Source organism: Ammospiza nelsoni, chromosome 11 (assembly GCF_027579445.1).
Source record: "Ammospiza nelsoni isolate bAmmNel1 chromosome 11, bAmmNel1.pri, whole genome shotgun sequence".
In the NCBI taxonomy this organism is placed as follows: domain Eukaryota; kingdom Metazoa; phylum Chordata; class Aves; order Passeriformes; family Passerellidae; genus Ammospiza; species Ammospiza nelsoni.
This window is the reverse complement of record NC_080643.1, coordinates 6,334,334-6,356,857: the sequence shown is the minus strand read 5'-3', so window position 1 is coordinate 6,356,857 and position 22,524 is coordinate 6,334,334. Positions and strand designations below refer to the sequence as shown.

Here is a 22,524-nt window from a genome sequence, read left to right as displayed (position 1 = left end):
CAAATTTATGGAAGATCATTTTAGGCAGATGCATGGAACGGAAATTTTTTTTTTATTTAATATTGAATTAGCACCTCCCTGTTAGAAACCAACCACTTCTACAAAAAGAAACAAAAAATAAATCTACGGGAGACTCACAACCTCCCTCACCACTAACTCCCACAGCGGGAGCGGAAACCGACCCCTCCACGGCTCTGCAGTGACAGAAAAATCCCGGGGAACAGCACCAAGGAGAGGGCGAGGCAAGAGAGCAGGGAACAGATACGTTACCATCTCCTGGAATGATGCGCAGGGTGACGGTGTTTCCCGCTTCCTTAATGAGGTTGACGATGTCTGAGTGCGACTTGTTGGTGATGGAGCACCCATTGACGGCCAAGATCCGGTCGCCGACTTTCAGCTTCCCGCAGCGGTCGGCGGGGCTCCCTTCAATTATCCGACCTATTTTGTGAGGCATGGCCACACATGCATTTCCCGCTTTTGTATCGGTTTGGGGGTTGTTTTTTTTGTATTGTTTTGGTTTGGTTTTGGTTTTTTTTATTGTTTACGTATGTGGGAATATGGTGAAGGGGAAAAGGAAAAAAAGGGTTGAAAAGGGAAAGAGAAGGTTAAGGGTTAATTAATTAATGCATCAAGCAAAAGTTATTATAGGATAGCTTTGCTGCCAGTGTTCAAAACATTGGCAATCAACTAGTTGAGTGCACAACACTTTACTTCTTCCACAAAAAGGTGTTTTGTTAATCCCTCAAAACTCCCCCCAAGTGGATTTCTGTTAATAAATGGTGCAATTTTTATTGACTACAACTGCACTTAGCAGCTCCATCATAACCCAAATCTGACTTTGTTTTTGAAGAAAAAAATTGAACCTGTTTGTAGAAAACTCAACTTTCCTCCTCCGAGGTTACATCAGTGTCAGCCTCTCCAGTCCTTCTCTAAGCCAACTGCTGTTCAAGCTTCTGCCAATGTTTTGTTCTTTCTCAATTTAGAAAGATAAAATCATTCTAGGCCTAGGAGGGAGTGTGGCTCCCTATCTACCACACAGACCCACTCTACCAGCGCTGCATGGGGAAGCAACATGAAACACTTTTCTTCCATTGTGAATAAAGGTACTACCAGGGAAGGCACAGGACCACTACAGATGGGCCAAGACTGACAAAGGTAACCTGTTTGGTGCTGGCACCCACCTCAGCCTCTACTAACCCTTCCTCTTTTATGATCTTAGATGCACCAGGTGGGAACAAAGAAGGAAGAAGGTTCTCCTCATTAAAATACCTCTAAAACCACACACAAAACCATTGAGATGTCTGACACACAGAGCGAGAGCACTTTAGGATGAATGTGTTCTGGAGACAAAATTCTCCTCCTGTTCCATGCAGTTGTTCTGTTTCTAAAACACTCGGTTGTCCATAACATGCAGAATTGGGACACAGGGGATATACAACATCACTCAGATAAATCCAGTGAGGTTTTTTACAGCTCCTTTGTGTGGGCAAGAGGCCTTGGGGCACACAGCACTGGTCATCTCACACTTTGCATCCACAATACATTCACCCTCAAGATGCACTTTCCCACCTCTGCTGTAGTCTTTATTTGATTAGTAGTTTTAGAGATACACACACATGACAACACTAGAAAGACCATAAAGAAGAAAAGGCTAAGACAAGGATATGTGAGGTTGGAAAGATGCAATGAAAACTGGCAGAAAGTGTTAATATTAGTTATATTAGTTACAAACATGAGGGAGATTTCTTTATTTATTTTGTCTTTAATTTTACCAGGATGTTAGAAAGTTTTTCTTTCTGGTAATACAAAGCCCCATCCAGTTTGCAGTTTATCGTTTTGAGGATGTGAGTCTCTACTCTATCCAACCCACTAAACACAGATGAAAGAGCCCACACCAAAGTGACCAAGGTGGGTTTTAGAACCAGTTTGGCCCATCTCTAAATACTACCCATGAAAGAAAAAAACTACAAAGCAGGTCCAGAGCAAGCACCAGACAGCAGAGGGAACACATCTCATGCGGAGTGTTAGGAAAAAACTGAATATACTTGAAAAAATTAAAGGAAAAACAGTCACAGATCAACAGATCTCCTTGGGAGCCCCTGCACAGAAAACTTCCAGTTAGCAAGAATTTTGGGCTAAAGCAAACACAACTTTTAACAACCTCAAGTCAGGGTTTCTCTGCAGAAAAGAATTACAGCATAATCTTCATACAGTAAAAGTTATTTAGACAAGTTTGCAAATCTGTTCAGAAGATAAAAGCACGCTCTCTGTTCTAGACTGTGTTCAGTTTGATCTTTGTTTACATTACACCATTGTCTCCTGGCACCAAAACACCTGTCTTGGAAGAGCAGTTTCCAGCAGCAAGGACAGGGTGAGAGAGCCTAGAATCTGAGAACTGACAGAACTCAGTGCACTAGTTTTGTACTACAGAATTCCCCCTTGAAATCTCTGCTGCCAGACTTCCCAGAACAGAGCCAGAAACGGCCTGTTCTATCAATATCAGCAAAGGTGGTGGTGCTCCCTTGATGTATTACTAAGGGTGTCACTGATGGGTAATGGCAAGAAATATCAGAAATAAAGCCTAGGAGAGTGAGGAAAGGCCACTTCTTGCACCTGCATGCCCCCGGAGCACTCAAGCTGCACAGGGAGCCTGCAATGCATTTTCTCTGCAAACCACAGTGCTGCTGTGGGAGGCACTGTGAAGATGGACAGTGCTGTCCTTCCTTTCCCTCCACCCCTATCATGTGCCACAGACTAAGGGAATACTTTCCTTTACAAAGTACAAGTGGATGCCGCCTCTGGCCTCCTTTTGGAGGAGATGGAAAGGGAAGAAAATAGCATCTCTGACTGGTTTCCTCCTTGCAATGACACTTCTGCTTGAGAATAGGCTGTTCTGGGCATATTTGCAAAACCAGCTCATGTACATCTCCTCTGCAGCAGCCCTTGGAAATGGATATCTGCCTAGCAGAAAGACTGTCTTGAGACAGAAACCATGGCCACCTTTATTAGGTTAGGATATTACGTGTGACATAGCTTAAACTTAATTCCTTCCTACTCTGAAGAAATGCATTTGGGAAGAGGTCAAATGGGTAAAAGAAACATCCTGTTCTTTTAACAGTATTCCCCATTTTATGTCTCACCAGGAAGCAGTATTAATTAAAACTTTCCAGCTACCACCATGCTCACAACATAATGATGATCAGAATAACCCTGATTGCCAAAGAGAAGTTAATCAGTTTAAGCATTACTGCTTTTAAATCAACTGGCTTGATTCCACCGTCACGAGACGTATTTCATTCCACCTGCTATATTTCTGCACTGGCAAACAGCATCACTGGGAGAGCAAAACCCAGAGAGGCTCTCCTGGAAAGTGAGCATCAGGAATTGCATCGGTGACATTTTAGCTCTTCAAGTTGGGATGTCATTTCACTTTTCTCAACTCAGTGCCGAAAAACACCCAGGAGGCAACACCTACGGAGTCTTTACCTCTGATTTTGCTATAACTACATAAATTGGGGCACAATCATGACTTTTAACCAAACAGATCCCCACCCACCTCCTCAGGCTGCAAGCTTTGCCTCTCACTGGAGGTGCAACCAAAAACCCACGGGACTCACCGAACGTCGTCCCCGCCTCTGGCCTGCTGACGGAGGAGACGATGACGAAGCCGAAGCCCTCGTTCTCTCCGCGGCGGATCTCCACGTCGTAGGGCTGAACCACGGCGCTGACCACGCCGCTGCCGCCGCCACCGCCGCTGCCGATGCCGCTGGTGCTGCCGCTGCCCGAGCTGACCGTGTTGAGCGAGTTCTGGCTGCCCTGCGGCGTCCGCTTCTCCTCCGTCAGCGAGGCCGGCTGGTTGCTGCTGTGGTGGGAGGAGGCCGGGGATGGGACTTCATTCTCTGCCTTGGGAACTGGGGAGGGGAGAAGAAAGAGTGTTGGAGCAGGCTGCACCAGTGTAGGAGTGATGGGGGTAGGACGGGCAGGACAGATGGAGATGAGAGATCTCTGAAGGCAGGGCTTGGAACTTGGGGTTTATTGCAAAGGGCCTGGGTGCCGGGCCCTGCTGGGATTTCGGGTTTATTGCAACGGGCCTGGGTGCAGGGCCCTGCTGGGATTGGGGTTTATTGCACAGGGCCTGGGTGCAGGGCCCTGCTGGGATTTGGGGTTTATTGCAAAGGGCCTGGGTGCAGGGCCCTGATGGGATTTGGGGTTTATTGCACAGGGCCTGGGTGCAGGGCCCTGCTGGGAGCTGCCAGCCACAGCTCAGAGCAGGCCCGAGAGAAGTAAAGAGAGTGGTAAAGAGAAAGACAGAGAGAGAGGATAAGAAGATAAGAGAGCGAGGTTCCTGTTACAATTCAATAAATTTTCTTCTGTGTTGAATATTCTAATTCTCACTAACCAATCTAATACAAGATACAAATCTTACAGCATTTATATACAGCCTATAAGAATCATTACATTGCCCTAGTGTGTTACATTTTAAACTCTAAAAACTCCTCTTTGGACTCTTTCTGCTAAGTTAGTAGGGTCTGCTCTGAGCCTTGCACCTTTCTGCAAGCAGAGAGTATTGTTTCATCAAAAGGGGATTACTTTCAGCTGGCCACACCACTGTTTTCTCATCATTCAGTAACTGAGGTATCTCAAAGCTTGCTTTCATTTCAATCTTGCTTATAGTTTCTATATTCTCAAAATCTTTTGCCAGGCAATCATACTTATAGGGCTTTCCTGTTTCATCTTCCCCAACACAGCATTTAGTGTTGAGAGGAATATTGAATTTGTCTTTACAAACAAGCTGTGGGTCTGCTGGTAGATAAAACTAGCACTGGAAGATAAAAGAAATAATGGGAAGGGTTCCACTGATTGATGAATGGAAGATATTTGCTTTTACAAATAAACTTTATGTTTGCTGATAAATGAAATTAGACATTGAAAGATGAAAGAAACAATGGGGAAGAAAAACCCCTAAATTCCATAAGAATTAAAAATTAAAAGGGAAGGTTATACATTAAAGGGGAATCTTTGGTATCAGGCATATTGGGAAGTCTGTACCTCTCAAGTACCTCAGCCAATGGGGAAAGAGAGAAGGGAAATGTGGCTGGGAAATTAGGATCAAAACAGAGGCTGCATCCTCCAAAAATTTGAGAGATCCCAGGGGAATGCCCCATGGCCTCTCCCTTTATTTTAATAAAGTAAAAGGACTTCTCTGTCTCCTTTTTGGACATAAACCTCTAATGTTTGTGAATTAATTTTCCTAACAGTGCTTGGAGAGAGGTGTCTACTGAGAAAAGGGTAAAAGAAAATCACCTGCTTTAGGCTACCCATCTATGGCCAGGCTTTCAATGGCTCTGCTCGGTGGTGGCCCTGCCCACACTGCCCACCCTCTCCTGTGTGTGCTCATTCAGCCAAAGCCATCCACTGCCAAACTGCAGCCTGGTTAGACCAGTGCAGTGCTGCGTGCTTGGATGCTCTGTGGCATTTTAAACCTGGATTGCATTGGTTCAAAGGCGCCTCCTCTTGCTATTGCATCCCCATTCAGTTATATGTGTACAACCATATGTATGTCGTACATATATATGCACAACCCACAAGGAGAGGCAGTAATATCTCACAACACCACCTTCTGTGCAGTTTTAAACTGAAAGCTATCAATTAGTGCACTGATTGCCTTTGATTAATGGGATCTTTAGCAATAACAATCTCTCAACATGAGCAAACAACTTGTGGACCAAGCATTTCTGGATGGAAGAACCAGCAACTATCATCTGTACAGTCTGCTATGACATTAAACATTGTTAATGTTAATATTAAACAAGTGTTCAACAGCAACTGAAGTTGGAAGGGGTATTAGTTTAAAATCTAATCAGCTACCACAAGGCTTGAGGAAATCTCAAAAAATTGCTTAGTCCAGACTCTGCTCGAGTGAGGGCCAACTATACCTAATATCAGTCCTGACAGATGTTTGTCTAATCAGCTGTTAAATATCTCCCCAAGAAATCTATTGGTTGCAATATCTGACTTAAATCTTCCCTGCTGCTACATAAGGCTATTACTCCTAGTGCTATCTAACGGGCATATGGAGAACATATTATTCCCTTCCTCTTTGCAGCAGCCTCTTATAGTCTTGGGAAGTTTAATACTTCCTCCCCCTCCTCTGCTTTAAGCTAAAGAATCCAAATTTGTTCAATATTTCCTTTCAGACCATGTTTTCTAGAGCTCTCCTTATTTTCCCTGGTCTTCTGGACTCCTTCCAGTTGGGCTCTCTCCAACTCAAATATGTCTTTCTTGAAGTGCTGGACCATATTGCACTAAGCCATCATCTGCTGGGAAATCAGGAGAGTTTCCCCCTGCCTACATCCCTGCACAGTCTTTTTCTTCACCTGAGCCAACCTCAGCATAAAGCTCGTGGCCCACAATAGCTTCCACTTCTTGTTACTCAGCCTGTTCTCCACAGACCATTTGTGCAGCTGAGAGCAGCATATTGCACTTGTCCTTGCTGAATGGCTGCCTGTGCTAATCAGGTCACTTCTCCAATTTGGTGAATCAAAATTAAGTTGAAGATCTTAAAAGCATCAGCATGAAAATGGATGGCAAACAAAATCTAAACCTGTAATTTCATGATGTAAAAAAAAAAAAAAAAGGATTTAAAAATATCCATAGATAGAAGTCCTGTCTGCACTTATATACTCAAAAGTATGTACTAAATACATAGCATTCTTCATATTAAGATTACAGGAGCATAAAATTTCCCCTACATGAATCTCAGAACAGAGAGTACTCATTTAGGTGAACAATCTTTTTCTACGGGCATACAGATGACAGAAGGAACAAGGGACCAAAACTCAGGAACAGCCTTCTCCACAAAGTTCTGCTGAAATTTAAAAGCCTGTAAATATAAGGTGAAAGAAGGGATTCTGAATAATTTATCCTAGAGTAAGTGTCCACATTTGCAATGATTCAGAAATAGCTCGATGTGCAGTAACATGCCTCTGAATGAAATATCAAGAGAGATCTCAGGCATCTAAATCTTTCATGGTAATTTCTAGCCTGGAGGCTGTAAAACTGCATACAAAATCTACACACAAAAACAATACAAAAATTCAGCTGCCCTTCCCCTTCCTCCCAATGCTCTTCTAAACCTTCTCTTACACCAGACCTTGGTCAGGAATTAAAGACAGGCTGTCAGAGGAGAGACATAACCTAGTGTTTATGCACACTGGGAAGAAAGAAAGAAATGAGAAGTGAACATTTATTTATTATTATGCAGAAGGAACTCAGGCCTGGATAAGAATGCAGAGCTATTCCAGAGGTACTCTTCTAGTCCTACCTTCCACTGAGGACCTAATTTCCAACCTGAATGTTATTTTGATTCTCTCTAAGATCAAAGTACATCACTGCCTGTTTATCTGATGATGCCTAAACTTGAAAAGCATGTAATATCATTTTCTTTGAGTGAGTAAAAGCAAATCCCACACCTGAGTTCCTAAAGGGACTCAAAGGGACAGGCAGCACTCAAAAGTTACTATCCAGTATTAAACATATGGCTACATGTTATTTAGAAAGTTCATGCTCATGTCTTCATTTTCTCTGCTATCATGACGTTTTTCAATCACTTATTTGGGTGCCAAAATGGTACCAGTGTCACTTCTCTTTGCATCTTTGTCTATCCACCAGCTTCTTTTCTGTTCATTTAGATCCTGCACTTGTGCAGTGTGTACACAATGCCCAGTGTAACTCAGCATACAGAAAACTCTCTAGACCTGTGTAACCTGGTCTAGTGGAAGGTATCTCTACCCACAGCAGAAGGGTTGGAAATGGATGATATCTAAGGTCCCTTTCAGCCCAAAGCATTCTGTGATTCTGTGACAACAAACACCAACACCCTGGCCCACCAGAACCAACAATGTTTGCATTTTCTCATCCTGAGGTCACTTTACTACATGTTGAAGCTTGCCCTGAGCCTGGGACAGCAGCCACCACACACCAGAGCCCTCACTCACACTGTGCCCTTGCCTCCCCCTCTCTGGACTCTTCATCATCTTTTCCCTCACTCCCAGTTTAAGGGTGACTATCAGGCTGCGCATTTATTTTGGGAAGTATACAGAAAACACAAGCAGCTGGCCACAGTGTCTGCTGCATAAGTCAAACTAAAATTTTTCATTGCAACCAAACAGTTCCCCATTTTATCAGAAACCTTATGGAGATTGGGAAAGCCAACTGAGAGAGTCTCGACTGGAAAAAAAATACTTAAAACTTATTTGATCAGGAACAAAAAAGACTAAAAACAGGCAAAAGAGGAAAAATAACAGTCCATCCCTTGAGTTTTCCCAGCACTAGAAGCTTTTTTTTCCTTAGACCATTTGCTGAACAGATGGGATCCTGGCAAGAAAAGCCACTCCTGCGGGGTGATACTGCAGCCTACCTGTGTAAACCACTTTGCGCCTGACGGTCAGGTTGACGTGGCCTTGTTTGGCTGCCTGCTGCATGAGCTGGACCACGAGCTGGTGAGATTTGCCCACCACAGGCGTCCCATCCACGCAGATCAGCTCATCGCCCGATCGCAGGCGGCCGTCGGCGTCAGCAGCACCCAGCGGTACAATGTGACCGATGTAAATCTGGGGAATTGGCACAGCAGGAGAGACAGCCATGAGAACCAGCTCAACAGACAGCTGCATGCAAGGGGCACTCCCAGTTGGACCTGACTTAGGAGGGACATGGAATTGTTGACAAATGTCTGCTGGTCAGGGAAGTTGTTTCTGTGAAAGCGGTTCTGCGTGAATACAGCACGTTGTGAAATTGTAATAAATTGACATCTTGTTTCTTTAGGCAGTCCATTCACTCCAAGGACAGACGGCCTTGGGAAACTTCTTCAACCAGACAGTGACCAGGCAGGAAGATGGTTAATAGCACTGAGGGTCTTGTCAGGGAAGCTGAGATTGAGTTACACTTTCAGTTGCCTGCAGCGTTTACAAGCTCTGCACCACATGCTTGTTCTCCAACTCAGTCTTGGCTTATCTTCAGTGAGTTCTGTGGAGTTACTCTAACATGAGACAAATTCGTGGTCTCTCTTCTCATAAATGAGCAAAATAATTTTGGCAGGGAAAAACATGGAAAGTCATGCTGCCACTATCTAGCTGTGACCTGTGCAGCACAGGAAAGGATGACACGTCCCACAGGCACTGGATTTATGGTAAATAAATTAACTGAACTCAAGGAGAGAACTGAGCATTCTGAGAATCTGCCATTCTAAGATCAAAATACTTGCAAACATGACCAGAACATCCTGTTCTCAGTGTCCAAGGACCTATGTGTTTTTATTTGGTTTATCATTAAAGTAGAAGGAGAAGCCAAATCCATTTCAGTTATGGAGTTCTGGGGTTATTTTATATATATATATATATATATATACACACATATACACACCAGTAACTATTTAACAATGATACTACAGCATAGTTCTGGACAGCTGTACATTCTATTGCTGTGTTTCTGAAAGACGCCACAAACTAAAACATGATACTCACAGGTTCTCCAGGCTCATTTCCACCTAGAATTCTAAATCCAAACCCGGTTTCCTTTCTCCATAGAAAGATATCCTGCTCTTGATAATCTGGAACTGAAGAGAAAGAAGAAAAACGATCATTTTTAATCAAAATACCACACCTTTTTACCCAAATCAGGACTACTCAGATGTACATAAAAGGATGTGCCATGCAATTTTAACCTTTAAATGAGATGGGCTTGGAGACTACCTCCTTTTTACATAAAAAAAAGAGACATAACCATCAACATTTATAGTTTTAAATACTAAAGGATTATTACTTATATTAGCATTAAAATTTATGCAGTGGTTTCTACTTTCTAGGCATCTACTTGTGACTTGCCCTTTATCACTATAATATTTCCTTCTGTCAATATTAGCATCATTACCCATTGCAAGAGTCTCTTCCAAACCATCAATAAATAAATGTGTACAGCAGAGAATTACTCTGCCAGAAACAATACAGCTGCCTCCTCTTACATGGGAGACAGAAGAGCCACTTGTTATGACTTCTACTATTTAATTAACTTTCCCAAGCATAGTTTGCTATCTGTCAAGCAACTCTGCTTCAAGTAACTGTGGGACAGATCCCCAGTTGGTGTAAATCAGAAAGGCTCCACTCAAAGCAATGCAGCTCTCCTGACTCTCACTTGCTTGTGTGCAGGCTCTGCAAAAGCACTGAAGAAATAAAAGCAGCTGGAAACATAAAAAAAATCCCTACCTCACCAACTCATTAGTATGGAAGACCAGCAAGGTTTTTACAATGAATATTACATACAGTGAAGCACTAACCTTGAAGCGCTGTTGAACAGCAATGTTTTATATTAACTTACTCATGCTTGCTTTCATCCCTTTTTTAAAAATGCATAACTAATTGCTAACATTATATCATATCAGAAGGCAACTTCAGGTTCATTTAATATTTATTGGATAGTATCTGTAACATTGACTAATTTTGTAATGATCCCCTCCCAAAATTTATAATTAATGATGATAAAAAGCTGTTGCTTTACCAGTCAGCTGCCTATAACTTCAGCAAAGAAACCAAAGTATATTGTTCAGGAATCCAATTTTAAAAAGTGCCTCCTCAGACACAGGATGCAGCATGTTTAATGACACATCATCTAGCTTTCTGTATCTATAAACAGGTTGTTTTCCATTGGCATCAGTGAATGTCAGATTGGGCCCGAATTGGACTTTACACTGTCTATGCTTATTCTGCAAAAATTTGGGTCTGCTCCGGTGCTTGTCAGACTTTTGGTTACCTCTGAAGCTCTCTCTTCAATGAGTTAAAATATAACACTAATTGAACAACTGGGAATACTAAAAATTAAACGCATAGGTGAATGGTAAGCTATAGACATCTGCTTCGACATTTTCATTTAAGCTGGCTTTACAGATAATATTTTTACATTTTAATTACCTGCAATTATAAGCCAAGCTTAACACCCATGCCCTCCCTGAATGAGAGGCTGATTTTTGTCCAGACACAATTACAGAGCGCTCGGGTGATGAGCACGCCGGGTGCCTGCGTGCCTCATCTCCTCTGGCTGAAGGCAGCTCGCCACGCACAGACGTGCAGCACAACAGCACCCAGACAATGAATTAATTGCTGTTTGTCACTGCCTTCAGCAAGGGGAGCGTGACAAGCACACACAGTCAGGAGTGTCTCTCAGCCCTTCTCAGGCTGTTTTGGCACAGGCTGGCCCCAAACAATTAATAGTGTGTGTTGGATCTGTCAGAGGTAAAGTGGCTGCTGCAGAGAGCTCCAGTGTGGGCTTGCGTCCACGGCATCTCTCAGCACCTTCCCATTTGTCACCCCTCCAGTCCCACTGAGTGATGCCTTATGGCCCTGGTTTGGGTCCCAGCTACACAATTAACACTGCTGGAAGGAACAGCAGGCCAGGCTGAACCAGCCATGTCAGACCAGAGCAACAGAAAAAGACAAGTCTGCCCCCAAAGAAGCCGATTCTTTTACAGAGTGGTCCTTCCACTGGAAGGATTTCAGAGAGGTGGAACACAGATAAACAGATATACAGACAACACACTGTTTCACAGAATGAGTACAAAGCTCCTTTTACCACTTATTGCAGCAGCTCTGCAGGGCAGTGATTCACTGGCACAGCCCAGAACACCCATCCACGCCCGAGCTTCAGAGGTGAGACCCTCTGAGGTTCCATACTGGGGAATTATTTTAGGTTGTCCCATTATTCAGTTGCACTTCTGAGGAGCCACTTTCCTTACTCAATGGGAACATGGTGCTGCTGAAACTTTGTTGAAAATGAATGGAAAATGGCCTCTAGGAGTCATTCATTGCAACTCTGCACCTTGACTGATCTCAAGCATGTCTGACTCTGATAAAACATGTACGCAGCCCAAACAGGTAAAATTTAACAGCAGTAAAACTTAATGTCCTTGTCCCAAATTAAACCAGACCATTTCGAGAGCAGTGCAAAAGTGGTAAGAAGAGTTCTGTGAACATCAGGACAGATGGGTGATGCAGCCCCATTGATGAGCCACGTGGGCAAACACATGAAGGAAACAAGAGCATGATACCCCCGCCCTCGACCACCTACACCATCCAGCCAGGACAGCAAAGCCAGGTTTGCCCCTGGCTGGCTAAACCTGGCATATAGCCCTGCCAGGCTCCCTTGGTGATGAAGAGCCCCCACCACAGAGCAGCAATGACACCAGAACAAGACATCACAAGACACAGATACATTCTCAGTCCAGTCTTACATTCTCCAAAACTCGTGGAATTGATTTCTCTCTCTCTCTCACCCTTGCTCAGTCCAGTTGCAGGTGAAGGTGACATAGCTGCAATATTAATTTTACAGTTTTGCAAAGCTTAATGTATCTGCTTTCTTGTTAGTTCATTTAATTAATTGTGACTTTATGGGTCATGTCAGGCTTGCATGCACAATTTGTTGAGGTTATAGCTACTGTGGATTATGACATAATAAGTTTCACATTTCTGTGCATGTGTAGATATAAAATACACACACATATGAATTTACACATTTATGCACATGCATGCAGGTACATTTGAAAAACCTTTTTTCTCCTTAGAGGAAAAATTTATGTTAGAACACCTTAAACATACTTTTCTAAGTTAGTTTTCCAAATAGAAATATCTTCACCTAATGTTAAAAGAAATTCTAAATATGTGGTGATGAAAAATGAACACGGTTCTTAATTACAGACTATTTTAATCAAACTTGACTATGCAAACTTTAACATGCTATATAAAATAAAAATCTGCCTAGTGTGACATCAATTTCAACATAAGATGGATTCAAGAATGATCAGTGTGAGTTTGCTTTAGTCACTGGCTCATTTGAGGCAGCAGCACTTTCAGTGACTCAGAGCTTGGCAAACCACGAAATGTTTAAGGCCCAGATTCAGCAAAGTATATGAGGACAAATCTTAAACTAGGAGTGGACAGTCTCACTAAAGCTGATGGAGAGTTTTATAGATGAAAACACCTGCAATTTACCCACAGATCTCATAAGGCTCCATATCTGCAAGAAATCCATTTTCTAAACTATCCCACTGCAGGAGAATTCAAATTTTTTTTGTCTTTTCCCTTTAACCAACCCTTTGTGGTGGCATGGAAAGCTTTTGAAAGATGGCTTCAGCAGAAGCTCTTGACAAGATGAACAAGCTCACGTGAGTACCACGGTCCCTTTTAGCAACACATTCTCCAAGGGCACAGATACATCTGTGTGCCCAAGAGTATCACTGCAACTGTTTGTCTACTATTAATATAATAAAAGGACATAACCCTGCCAAAGGGCTTTTACTAAAAATCATATTTCAACTCAGTCTGATCAGAAGGTGGCTGAAATACTCTCTGAAATACTATGAAATTTATGAGTGTATTCCTCTTTTCTATTTTAAGGGGAAATTATCTAATGTTTGTGTCATTGTGCAAATATTTCTAGTTCTATGTAAGTGCTGATGAGCCAACACGCTAGGGTCAAGACTTGTTTGTATTGTTTTAATTAGATTTGGGGACAGAAAAATCCTCCCAAACAAATTGTGTGCCTGAAAATAAAATTCAAATATTAATGATAACTTCGAATATTTTAAAAGCTTTAAAAATTCTCTATCGTGTTCTGCTTTACTTTTAATTAAATGCTTAAGCCCTTCAAAGGGATTCATTAACACATCTGCAATTCAGATTAATTCATTTTGTCACTGCTGTTTTGACAGATGGCCATATGTAGGATACGGTATTTTGCAAAGCAATCAGGCCACATGAGAAAAATTTGACAACAGATTGTGTTAATCTTTAAGGAAGTTTAATAATACATTGAAAAGTAAAAAGCATATTATAAAAATATATTTCAATAAAACAGTGTGAGGTTTCTGAATTGTGGTTCTCTGCTAAGCCACTCAATTGCTGTTTCTCTCTCTAAGTGCTCTTCAAGTGTGTCATTCCTGGATCTTGGAGCTGCTTCAGCTTCCAAACCTTAAGGGTTTGTCCTTCCCTCTGATTCATGTACACAACTCCCACGAGCAGCAATGAGTTACCCACAACGAGCAGCTCAGGCAGCTAAAGCTCAGCACCAGCAAAGAGTGCATTTGTTGCCACCACCAAATGCTCTGTTTTCACATTCCCACAAAGCTGGCTGTTCTCAAACATTTTAATCCAGCAAAGACTGGTCACCCTGGGCCAGACTGCAGCACAGCACATCTGAGCTCAGCCTTAGCCTTAGAGCATGCCTTTGGGTTTACAGCTTGGAAATAAGCTTCCTTGGGCCCCAGCCCAAACACTCAGCACCTTGCAGGGCTGATCCCCTCGCCCCAGGGAGCTCCACATGGAGGAACTTTAACCCACATTTGTGGAATAAAGTTGCAGCTCTAATCTGCTTTCCCTCAGCCAGTCCAGAAACAGTGATGGAGCCTTTCCTTAGCTTTGCATTAGTAATTCTAGCTTAATTTTTGTTATTTTTTTTCCTTCTCCTAAACAAGCAATATCTGTGGCTCTCCCTCGCAGAATTGGAGCATTTTCCGATATGAAGATGCTTTGGGTAAATCATAAAAACACATGCTTTTACCCAATTATGGGTTAGCTGGTCCTTTTCAACCTAATTGTTCTCTACCAATGACTTCAGTGAGGCGGGGCACATAAGGCAAATACAGTCTTTTTGAATGAAATACTGGTCCAAAGACAACTCAAGTACAGGAGGAATGAATTTTAGGAATTGTGAAATTTTAAAATGTTGCCTTTGCTATCTGTGTCTACACTCTTATTATTAATGTAAGTAACAGTGGGATGCATTCCCAGAGAAAAAGGCAGTAGGTATTCATTACAGATTCAGTACTTCTTAGAAATATCTTGGAGAAGAGGAATTCATATACTGAATAAAACCTCTTTACAATATTATTTTTAGATGAAAAAAAAATCTGTCTTGGCTGGAGCTAATGAATTCATCTTCTTGTGTCAACTGCACTTGAGAAATTGCACTATGCTCTTTTTATGCTCAACAATTTCAAAAATGGGACAAAATAAAACACTTTAGATGATCTAACACTCTAAAATTCTGTCCTTTTTAAATTCATCGTATACTTCAACACAAAGGCTTGTTCCTGTTTTTCAGACCACTTGTTGAGGATTCAAAACCCTGAAGAACATCCTATAACCCCTTTTCAGGCTTTTCAAGGCCAGCAATTACCAGAGGGCAAGCCCTGAGTGGCAGAAGAGCTGCGCTGGGGGCTCCTCAAGTGGTGGAGCCTTCTAGAACCCCCCAAACTCCCTGGTGACTGCATGTGTCACCCACTCTCAGCCCTGGCACTAGGGTGACATCCTCCTGCTGTGCATGAGATTTTCACTCAGTGCTGCTCACACCTCCATCAGAAGGCTGCAGAGAGAGAGTCACACCCAGCACCCAAAGCTGTCACTGGGGATGACAGCCCCAAAGCCTGAGGGAATGGGTGAAGTAAAGGAGAAAGAGAAGATATAGCTGTTTCCCCACCATTCAAAGGTGGCACTGGAGTTAAACCCAACTGCAGATGGGTAAAAATGTGAGGAAGAGCACAGGTGGAGCTGACAGAGAGCAGAGCTGGAGTCCCCAGGGAATGGTTCCTCCCATCACACACTCTGATGCTCAGTGTCAGCAGAGCTCCCTGCAGATAACCCAAGAGCCACGCTTGGGAAAAACTGGGAGTAAGTCTCCAAGGGATGATTCAGGCTCCTAAGAAAGGCAAAGAAACACAGGGCTTCACCCCAAGCACCCAGGGCAGCAGAGCCAGGTTTCACCTGTGAGCCACAGATTCTGCTTATGAGACTGGTGGTAAATAAGGGCTTGGTGAGGCAAGGAGGAGCTGACCACTGGCCTCAAAGTAAAACCACCAGTCATGCTCTGGGATCAGACCACAAAAGTAGAAAGAGCACATCCAGCTCAATTTTTCACTTATCTTTCGTTCTTTTCTTCACATTTCATTGCCCACAGCAAAGCCATGTCACTAGCTAAGAGTGCAGGTTAATCCCCAGGGAATGTGTTTCACTCCAGCTTAAGGATAGAAATTCACAGGCTCTTGGACACCTCTAATGGTTTAAAAGGAGATATGACCATATCACATTTCCATCATTCTCCAAAAAAACCCTAACTATGAAACCAAGAAATCTCAGAAAAACACCTTCTTAGAAGGGAACAGCAATGGGATGAAGAGGTCATAGAAAAGCACCAATGTTCAAACAGGTTTTATCTGGCAGAAGAGACAAGGACTGAAGCAGAAGAGGATCAGCTCCACTACAGAGATGCTGGACTAAGGAAAGGTGAGCCAGGGAAGCTGAAAAGGTCTAGCAGATCCCAGTCTAGCAACAGGCCCAAGCAGTGAGGATTGTGGTACAGGAAAAGATGGGGTGTGGGAAGCCAGCAGGTCAAGAGACTGTGAAAAGGCCTCTAGAAGGGCTCTAGTCCCAGCCAAGGACAAAACCTCTACAGGATAACTGCAGCCATCGAGGAAAGAGGGAGGATTCAGCACATGGTGCTGGAGGTGACACAGAAGAGCGACGGCCTGTGCACCTCAGGGTTTCTCCAGCTCAGTCTTGGGTCTTATCAGAGACGACAGGCAGGAGTTAAGGCTGCTAAGCTGATACTAATGACTAATTAGTACGAGTTAAACAGTTAATTAGAAATTAGCTAAGTAGCTGCAGGGGGTCAGAGGCAATGGCAGCACAGTGCCAGCAGGAACCACGCGGGCTGGGCAGTGGGAAGGCCAGTGCCATGGGACACTGGGGGGAGCTCTGCCCACAGCTCTGCAGGGCTCAGCAGCCGCTGTCCCTCAGCTCTCACCCCTTTTCCCTATCTCCATGAGCTGCACATACAAGTTCTGTCACTGCGCTCTGCAGATCAGCGTGCCCCCAGAGCCCGCAGGGTCAGCACGCCCAATCCCCAGGAAAGGATGGGAAAGGAGGCAGAGCACAAAAACAGAGACACCTACAAGCTGCATTGCTGAGACATTCAATCCAAAGAGAGGCATCTTCAGCCAAGAAACTGTGACTCATGATTTAATTTTCCCAGGATATAAGACTTCAAAGTGATTCATTTCATCAGTGAGAAAAAGCCCTACCATTTTTCATTCTGAGGTAAAGGTTAATTTCTTACTGGTTTTACCAATTTCCAGTTAGACAATAAAATCAAACAGCGGGTGGTACTCTCAGCACTGAGACTTTGAAATTCCCCTTTCTCTAACTAAAGTAACTACTGCCTTTCAAAATGAACCTAACACTCTAACTCTTTAAGAAGCTTTTACAGATTTGATCATCTTCAGCAGTGCAATTAAAGCAAAGCCAATGTGTTTATTTTGTTTCCCAAGAAGAAACTGATTGAAACTACATTTATGGTCTTGGAACAGAGTCAAAACCCTGCTGAATTATTAGCCAAGTGAGCAGATTATTAATTGCCATAAAAGCCACTTACAATATGCATTTAATATCTGTATTGTTAAAGTGTCCACTCTGGTCAAAGTAAAATGGCTCAGCTGGATTTTCTCCTCCCCAGAGTGAGGCTGAAAGGCATCTGATATAAATTTCAGCAAACTAAATACTTCCCCTCCTTACTGAAATTCCTATGCATATCAGATAATGAGTCTTAACCTCAAAAAAGAGGTTAGGATCTGGATAACAAACTTGAAAAACTCTCCTCCAGCCTAATTTGAAAGCACAATAAAAACATAGGGGAAAAGACGGTCTTTAATTTTAAAGGGGTTTTTCATATTAAGAGATGAACCTTAGATGATTCCTAGAGATGATCTAAACCCAATCCTCATGAGACAGTAAACTGCATCTCTACCAAGTGGATCCCACCGACAGACACCAAACCAACCAGCAGAATCCCCACACCTCCAGCAGAAACCAAAAACACTCATTTCTCCGCAAAGAAAACACCCAGGCAGCAGCCGCCAGAGCCGTAGCCTTAGCAACTCCACCTGCTTCGTACTCACGTCGGCTTTCATACATGCTCCTGGACTGGGCCCAGATTTTGAATGGATCTGGCTTTTTCTGGCCGGTGGTGTCGGGCTGGTCGGCGGCCGGCGCTTCGGGGGCGGCGAAGTCGGGCAGCACCTGGGTGCTGTGCGCGGGCGACGCCGTGTGCCCGCTGCGGTGGCTCGAGACGCTCTGCTGGGAACTGTTTTGGCTGTCTTTCCTTTCAAGTGGTTGCTGTAAGGAGGGGAGCGAGTGGAAAGGGAGAGAACAGACGGTTATTGGTCGCTGAGTGGGTGTTTTCCCATCAATTTTTCTCCTTTCTTTGATCAGGCTTTTTTTCTGCATGCACATAAGTAAATATATAAGTCACAGTTTTGCTGCTACCCAGTTAATGCTGGGTACAGCTGAATTCCCCGGTGACAGATTCTGATAGGCAGACTGACAGAAAGAGATATACAAAACAAAGTAATTCATCATTAAAAAAAAGAGCATTTTTCCATCTCACACATAAGACAGAGCTAAATCTCATTATAGGTTACTAGTTTCAGCGCACTTATTTTTTCCTAAATTAAGGCAGAAAATCTCACCAACCTTCTATTCAGATAACATTTGAGTCTAACTTGAGCCTGAAATAAAATGGAAGAACTACCAGATTTCACTGTGAAAACTCAGACTGTCCCTCTGAAACAGATTCAAGCACAGCCCTTGCTATATAAGATCACTTTTTCTCCCTGCGTAACAAATCTGTGGACATCTGAATACACCTTTAATGGCTCTGCTCCCCAGAGCATCCAAGGGACTTCTACAGACCTTAACAAATGTGAAAATGTCTATTTGAAGTTTGATATGCTTTAATTAAATATATTAAAATGTGAAAAAATGCATCCATCTAAACTCAGGGCTTATTCCAAAGCAGTGTGTCAAGAGTTCTGACTACTTACTATTTAGCTAAGCAAGGTATATAGTTCCTAACTCAAATTCACAACTGTGTGCTCAAATGAAGCACAAGTCACCTTTGCATTGCCAGGACTTGTACTAGTCAACATGCAGCAAAATCCTCAACAAGAGCTCCCCACACTGTGCAGCAAATGCTTTTTAATGCTCTTTTGAGATGGACCTTGGATTGCCACCAAGGCTGAGTGCAATCTCAACCTGCTCTGGAACAGAGAACTGTGCTCCCAGGGCTGCTGTGACACAGAGGGTGGGCAGAAAAACAGCATCCCACAGGTTGTTTATCCAACATCCACTGTTTCCCTGCTACAAGGGGTCAGCTACAAGCACCAATAAACCTCAGGTGGGAATTTGAGCCTCCTGCTGGCAGAGGGTATCTGAAAACAGTGCAACAGAATTCTGTGCTTTCAGATACGTCTCTCTAGGAACCCAAGCTGGGGTAGGGAGAGAAGCCAGCAGCAGACACAGACTGGATCAGCATGGGGGGCTCACTGGCCACGGGTCTGGGCACCCCTTGGCTCACTCTGAACACGAGACCCCAGGCAGCCAACGCTCCATCATACAACAGCTGAATTAACTACAGAGGAGAAAGTAACCATACAAAGGGCCCTCTTTAAAGCCTTAAAAAATCCAAAACCCCAGGTAAAATTATTGTGAGGCTGTACATTCTTCAGGTTTACACTGAGAAAAAATCCCAGCTTCAACAGCCCAAACAATGTTGACCTTTCAGCCCTGCATTCGAGTTGTTGATCCACCACCAGCATCTTTTTAAAGGGTATCTCGATTGACTAGAATGTGAAATTGCCTTTGTCCTTTAAAGCAATTTTGAACAAAGCTTACCTGCTGTGATTACTCATCTGCAGACTTTCAAATACAAATATCTAAACCAATTTCCAACATTTTTAGCTTTTTAAGTGGTAAATGAAGCTAATTCACATGCAGTCCTTCAATTTTTAATGAAACCATTTTAAAACAGTTATGCTGGGGATAATCAACTTAAAAAAAAACAACCCGTCTCTCAGTCCAGCCATCTGGATTGGTTTGTTTGGCCAAACCACTAAAATAGCTACAAGAATCCTGTGAAACTTCAGGCCAATCCCACTGGAAATAGCTGATTACAGAATGTGGAGGACAGGGACTAATATGTGAAGCTTTATTCAGCCCTTAGGGAAATAATGGGAATTCTCTAAAAGCTTTCTGATTTAAAAAGAAACAAAGTTTGAACTTCAAGAAGTGCTCTCACTTTGTGATAGAAAAGGTTTACATTTTGAACAAACTGTGAATTCTGTTTTGTATTTGGATTGCAAATGGAAGTGTCAGCACATCTTAAGCAAAACTACCTCTAATTAAACTAGAGTAGCAATTGCAAAAATAGGTATTTTTCAAGAAATAGGTGATAACCTCTTTAGTGGGACTGGTGATTTTCCAAAAAATAACTCCTTCAAAAAGCCTGAAACATCTCTATTTAGGAGGGGGGACCAGAGTGAGGGCAATATAACCATGGTAATTAGGAATGGATGTAATTAAATTAATCCAAGACAATAAATATTGACTTTCAGATCACCAGAGGAGGCCAGAAAGGTTTGGGGCCAAACTTCTTAGCACATGTTGCAGCAGCTTCAGTACCTCATACCCATGAGGAATTGCAGGGGTCTGACCATCCTGCTCAGATGAAGTTTGTGTCTTGGTAAACAAAAAGCAGAGCCTTCCCAAGAGGGATGAGCTGACCAAATGCCAATGAAAGGATGGCTTGTCCATCTCCTGCCTTGTGCCCAGCTTTAGGCCCAATCCTCCTGGGTCTGAATCTCACTGTCTAGCTTGCTCAGCTCACACACAGTTCCTCTCTGCCCAGGAAAGCAGCAGGTGAGCTCAGGGTCTGGCTGGTGACAGAGCAGGAGGTTCTGAGCTCACCCTGAGGTGCCGATCATGGTTTCCATATCAGCTGAACTGTACTGACCTCTGCCAGGAGCTATGAAGAGCTTGGGCCACTGAACTACCTCAGCACCCCTGATTCTTGAGAGATCTTCTCCAGAGCTGCTGATAAACACCAGAGACTCACCAGCAGGACCTTTACCAAAAGTGGCTAGAAATCAAGGCTGTGGTGACTACCTTCAGTCCATTCAGGCTGACTGCACACTTAAATACAAGTGATGAGATAAAATACTGATTCTGTTTTAAAGCCATGACAAAATAAATACATGGGAAGCTGGAGTTTCTCATGCCCTACCCAAACCCCTGGACTGTGAATAAAGAGGGATGTCTTGTACAGACTCATGTGGAACCAATTTCTCTTCCAAAATCATTGGCAGAGTCACCGGTGCTGCTTATCCACCCAAAAAATGTGGTAAATCTCTTGTCTGGGACTAGCTGTGCATAGGAATTGCATTTTTGATCACAAGTCAGCTATGCTGACAATGCACTTATTTAAATCCAAAAGAAAACCATCAGATTTTTGGAAGAGTTTAGCATTTTATCCCCCCTGCAGTGATCCCATCTTCTGATGATCTAGATGCAGATTTTATGCTGTAGAGCTTTTTGGAGAAGCTGGTCCTGGCAGTGACAGCAAACAGCTGGAAGTGGGAATCTTTGCCCTCTTGTGGAGTATTTTGATGCAAGCAACAAGGAAAAAAAAAAAAAGAAAAAAAAGTTTGTGCTCATCCATGTTATACCAGGATAATTGCAGGGAAAATGCTCTTATAGAGAATTTTCACGCTTAAAATGTATATCTCTAGATGTTCAATACAAAATATTATCCATTTTCATGCAAAAAATAATCAATAGGAAAATTTTAAAAAAAGGAGCAGCACAGAGAGCTGCTGGGAGCATGTCCTTGGTGAGGGGAAAGGGAATATAGAGTTTGGACATGTCCAGTCCCATGTATGGCTGGAAAGGGTTTTTTTATTAATTTAGCTCTTTCACTAAGGTTGAAAAAACACTCCTTAAAATCTGAGAAAAGCAAAGTCTGTCAGAAGATACATACAGACTGACAAATACAGCCCAGCAAACCTGAGCTGAAGGCAAGAAAACTTCCCAGGCTGTGTCACAGCCCCAGCCCCAACAAACCTCTCACAGCATTAACATCTCACCACAGCCAGGAGGTACCACCAGCCTGAAGCTGGCCTTTGGGGAATGCAGGGCTGGGGGCTGAGAACAGAAAATAGGATTTGCTTGAGGAATACCAGCCACTGGCAGTAAGTGGGGAATATGTCTGGGCTTTGGGAAGGGATATGAGGAGATGAGAGAGGGTTCATCTCCTGAGCAAAGCAGAAGATGGACACCTGAGTCGTGACTTCCCTGATGCAGCACAAGAAACCAAAACCAAGCACAAGCTAAGATCAAAGCCAACTGCTCCCAGCTCGATGTGTGCTGTCCTCTAACTGCAGCCTGTTTATTGTACAAGGAGTGCTGGAAAAGGGAAATGCTGAGCAAAGGGCACGGGGACAATGGGCAGCATGTCCCCCCAAGCCCCACAGCTGTGCTGGGGACAGCCCCTGGCACACAGCTCTGAGGGCAGCTCTCATGTTCACACCATCCCTGCCAGTGCAGCAGCAAACTGGGAGTCCCTGGGACTGAGGGCATCCCCAGGAAACACACGGGC

The 22,524-nt window shown here is 43.3% G+C and overlaps 1 protein-coding gene across 1 annotated transcript in view; it reads right to left on the bottom strand.

Moving 5' to 3' along the window:
• Positions 1–22,524, bottom strand: part of MAGI1 (membrane associated guanylate kinase, WW and PDZ domain containing 1) — a 285,127-nt gene that overhangs the window by 12,544 nt on the left and 250,059 nt on the right. Inside the window, exons 14-19 of the mRNA XM_059479804.1 lie at positions 17,993–18,209; positions 12,278–12,355; positions 9,522–9,613; positions 8,420–8,612; positions 3,618–3,911; positions 271–474 (exon numbers count right to left, since the gene is read on the bottom strand). Of these exons, the coding sequence (XP_059335787.1) occupies positions 271–474; positions 3,618–3,911; positions 8,420–8,612; positions 9,522–9,613; positions 12,278–12,355; positions 17,993–18,209 (1,078 nt within the window). The remainder of the gene's footprint in view (positions 1–270; positions 475–3,617; positions 3,912–8,419; positions 8,613–9,521; positions 9,614–12,277; positions 12,356–17,992; positions 18,210–22,524) is intronic.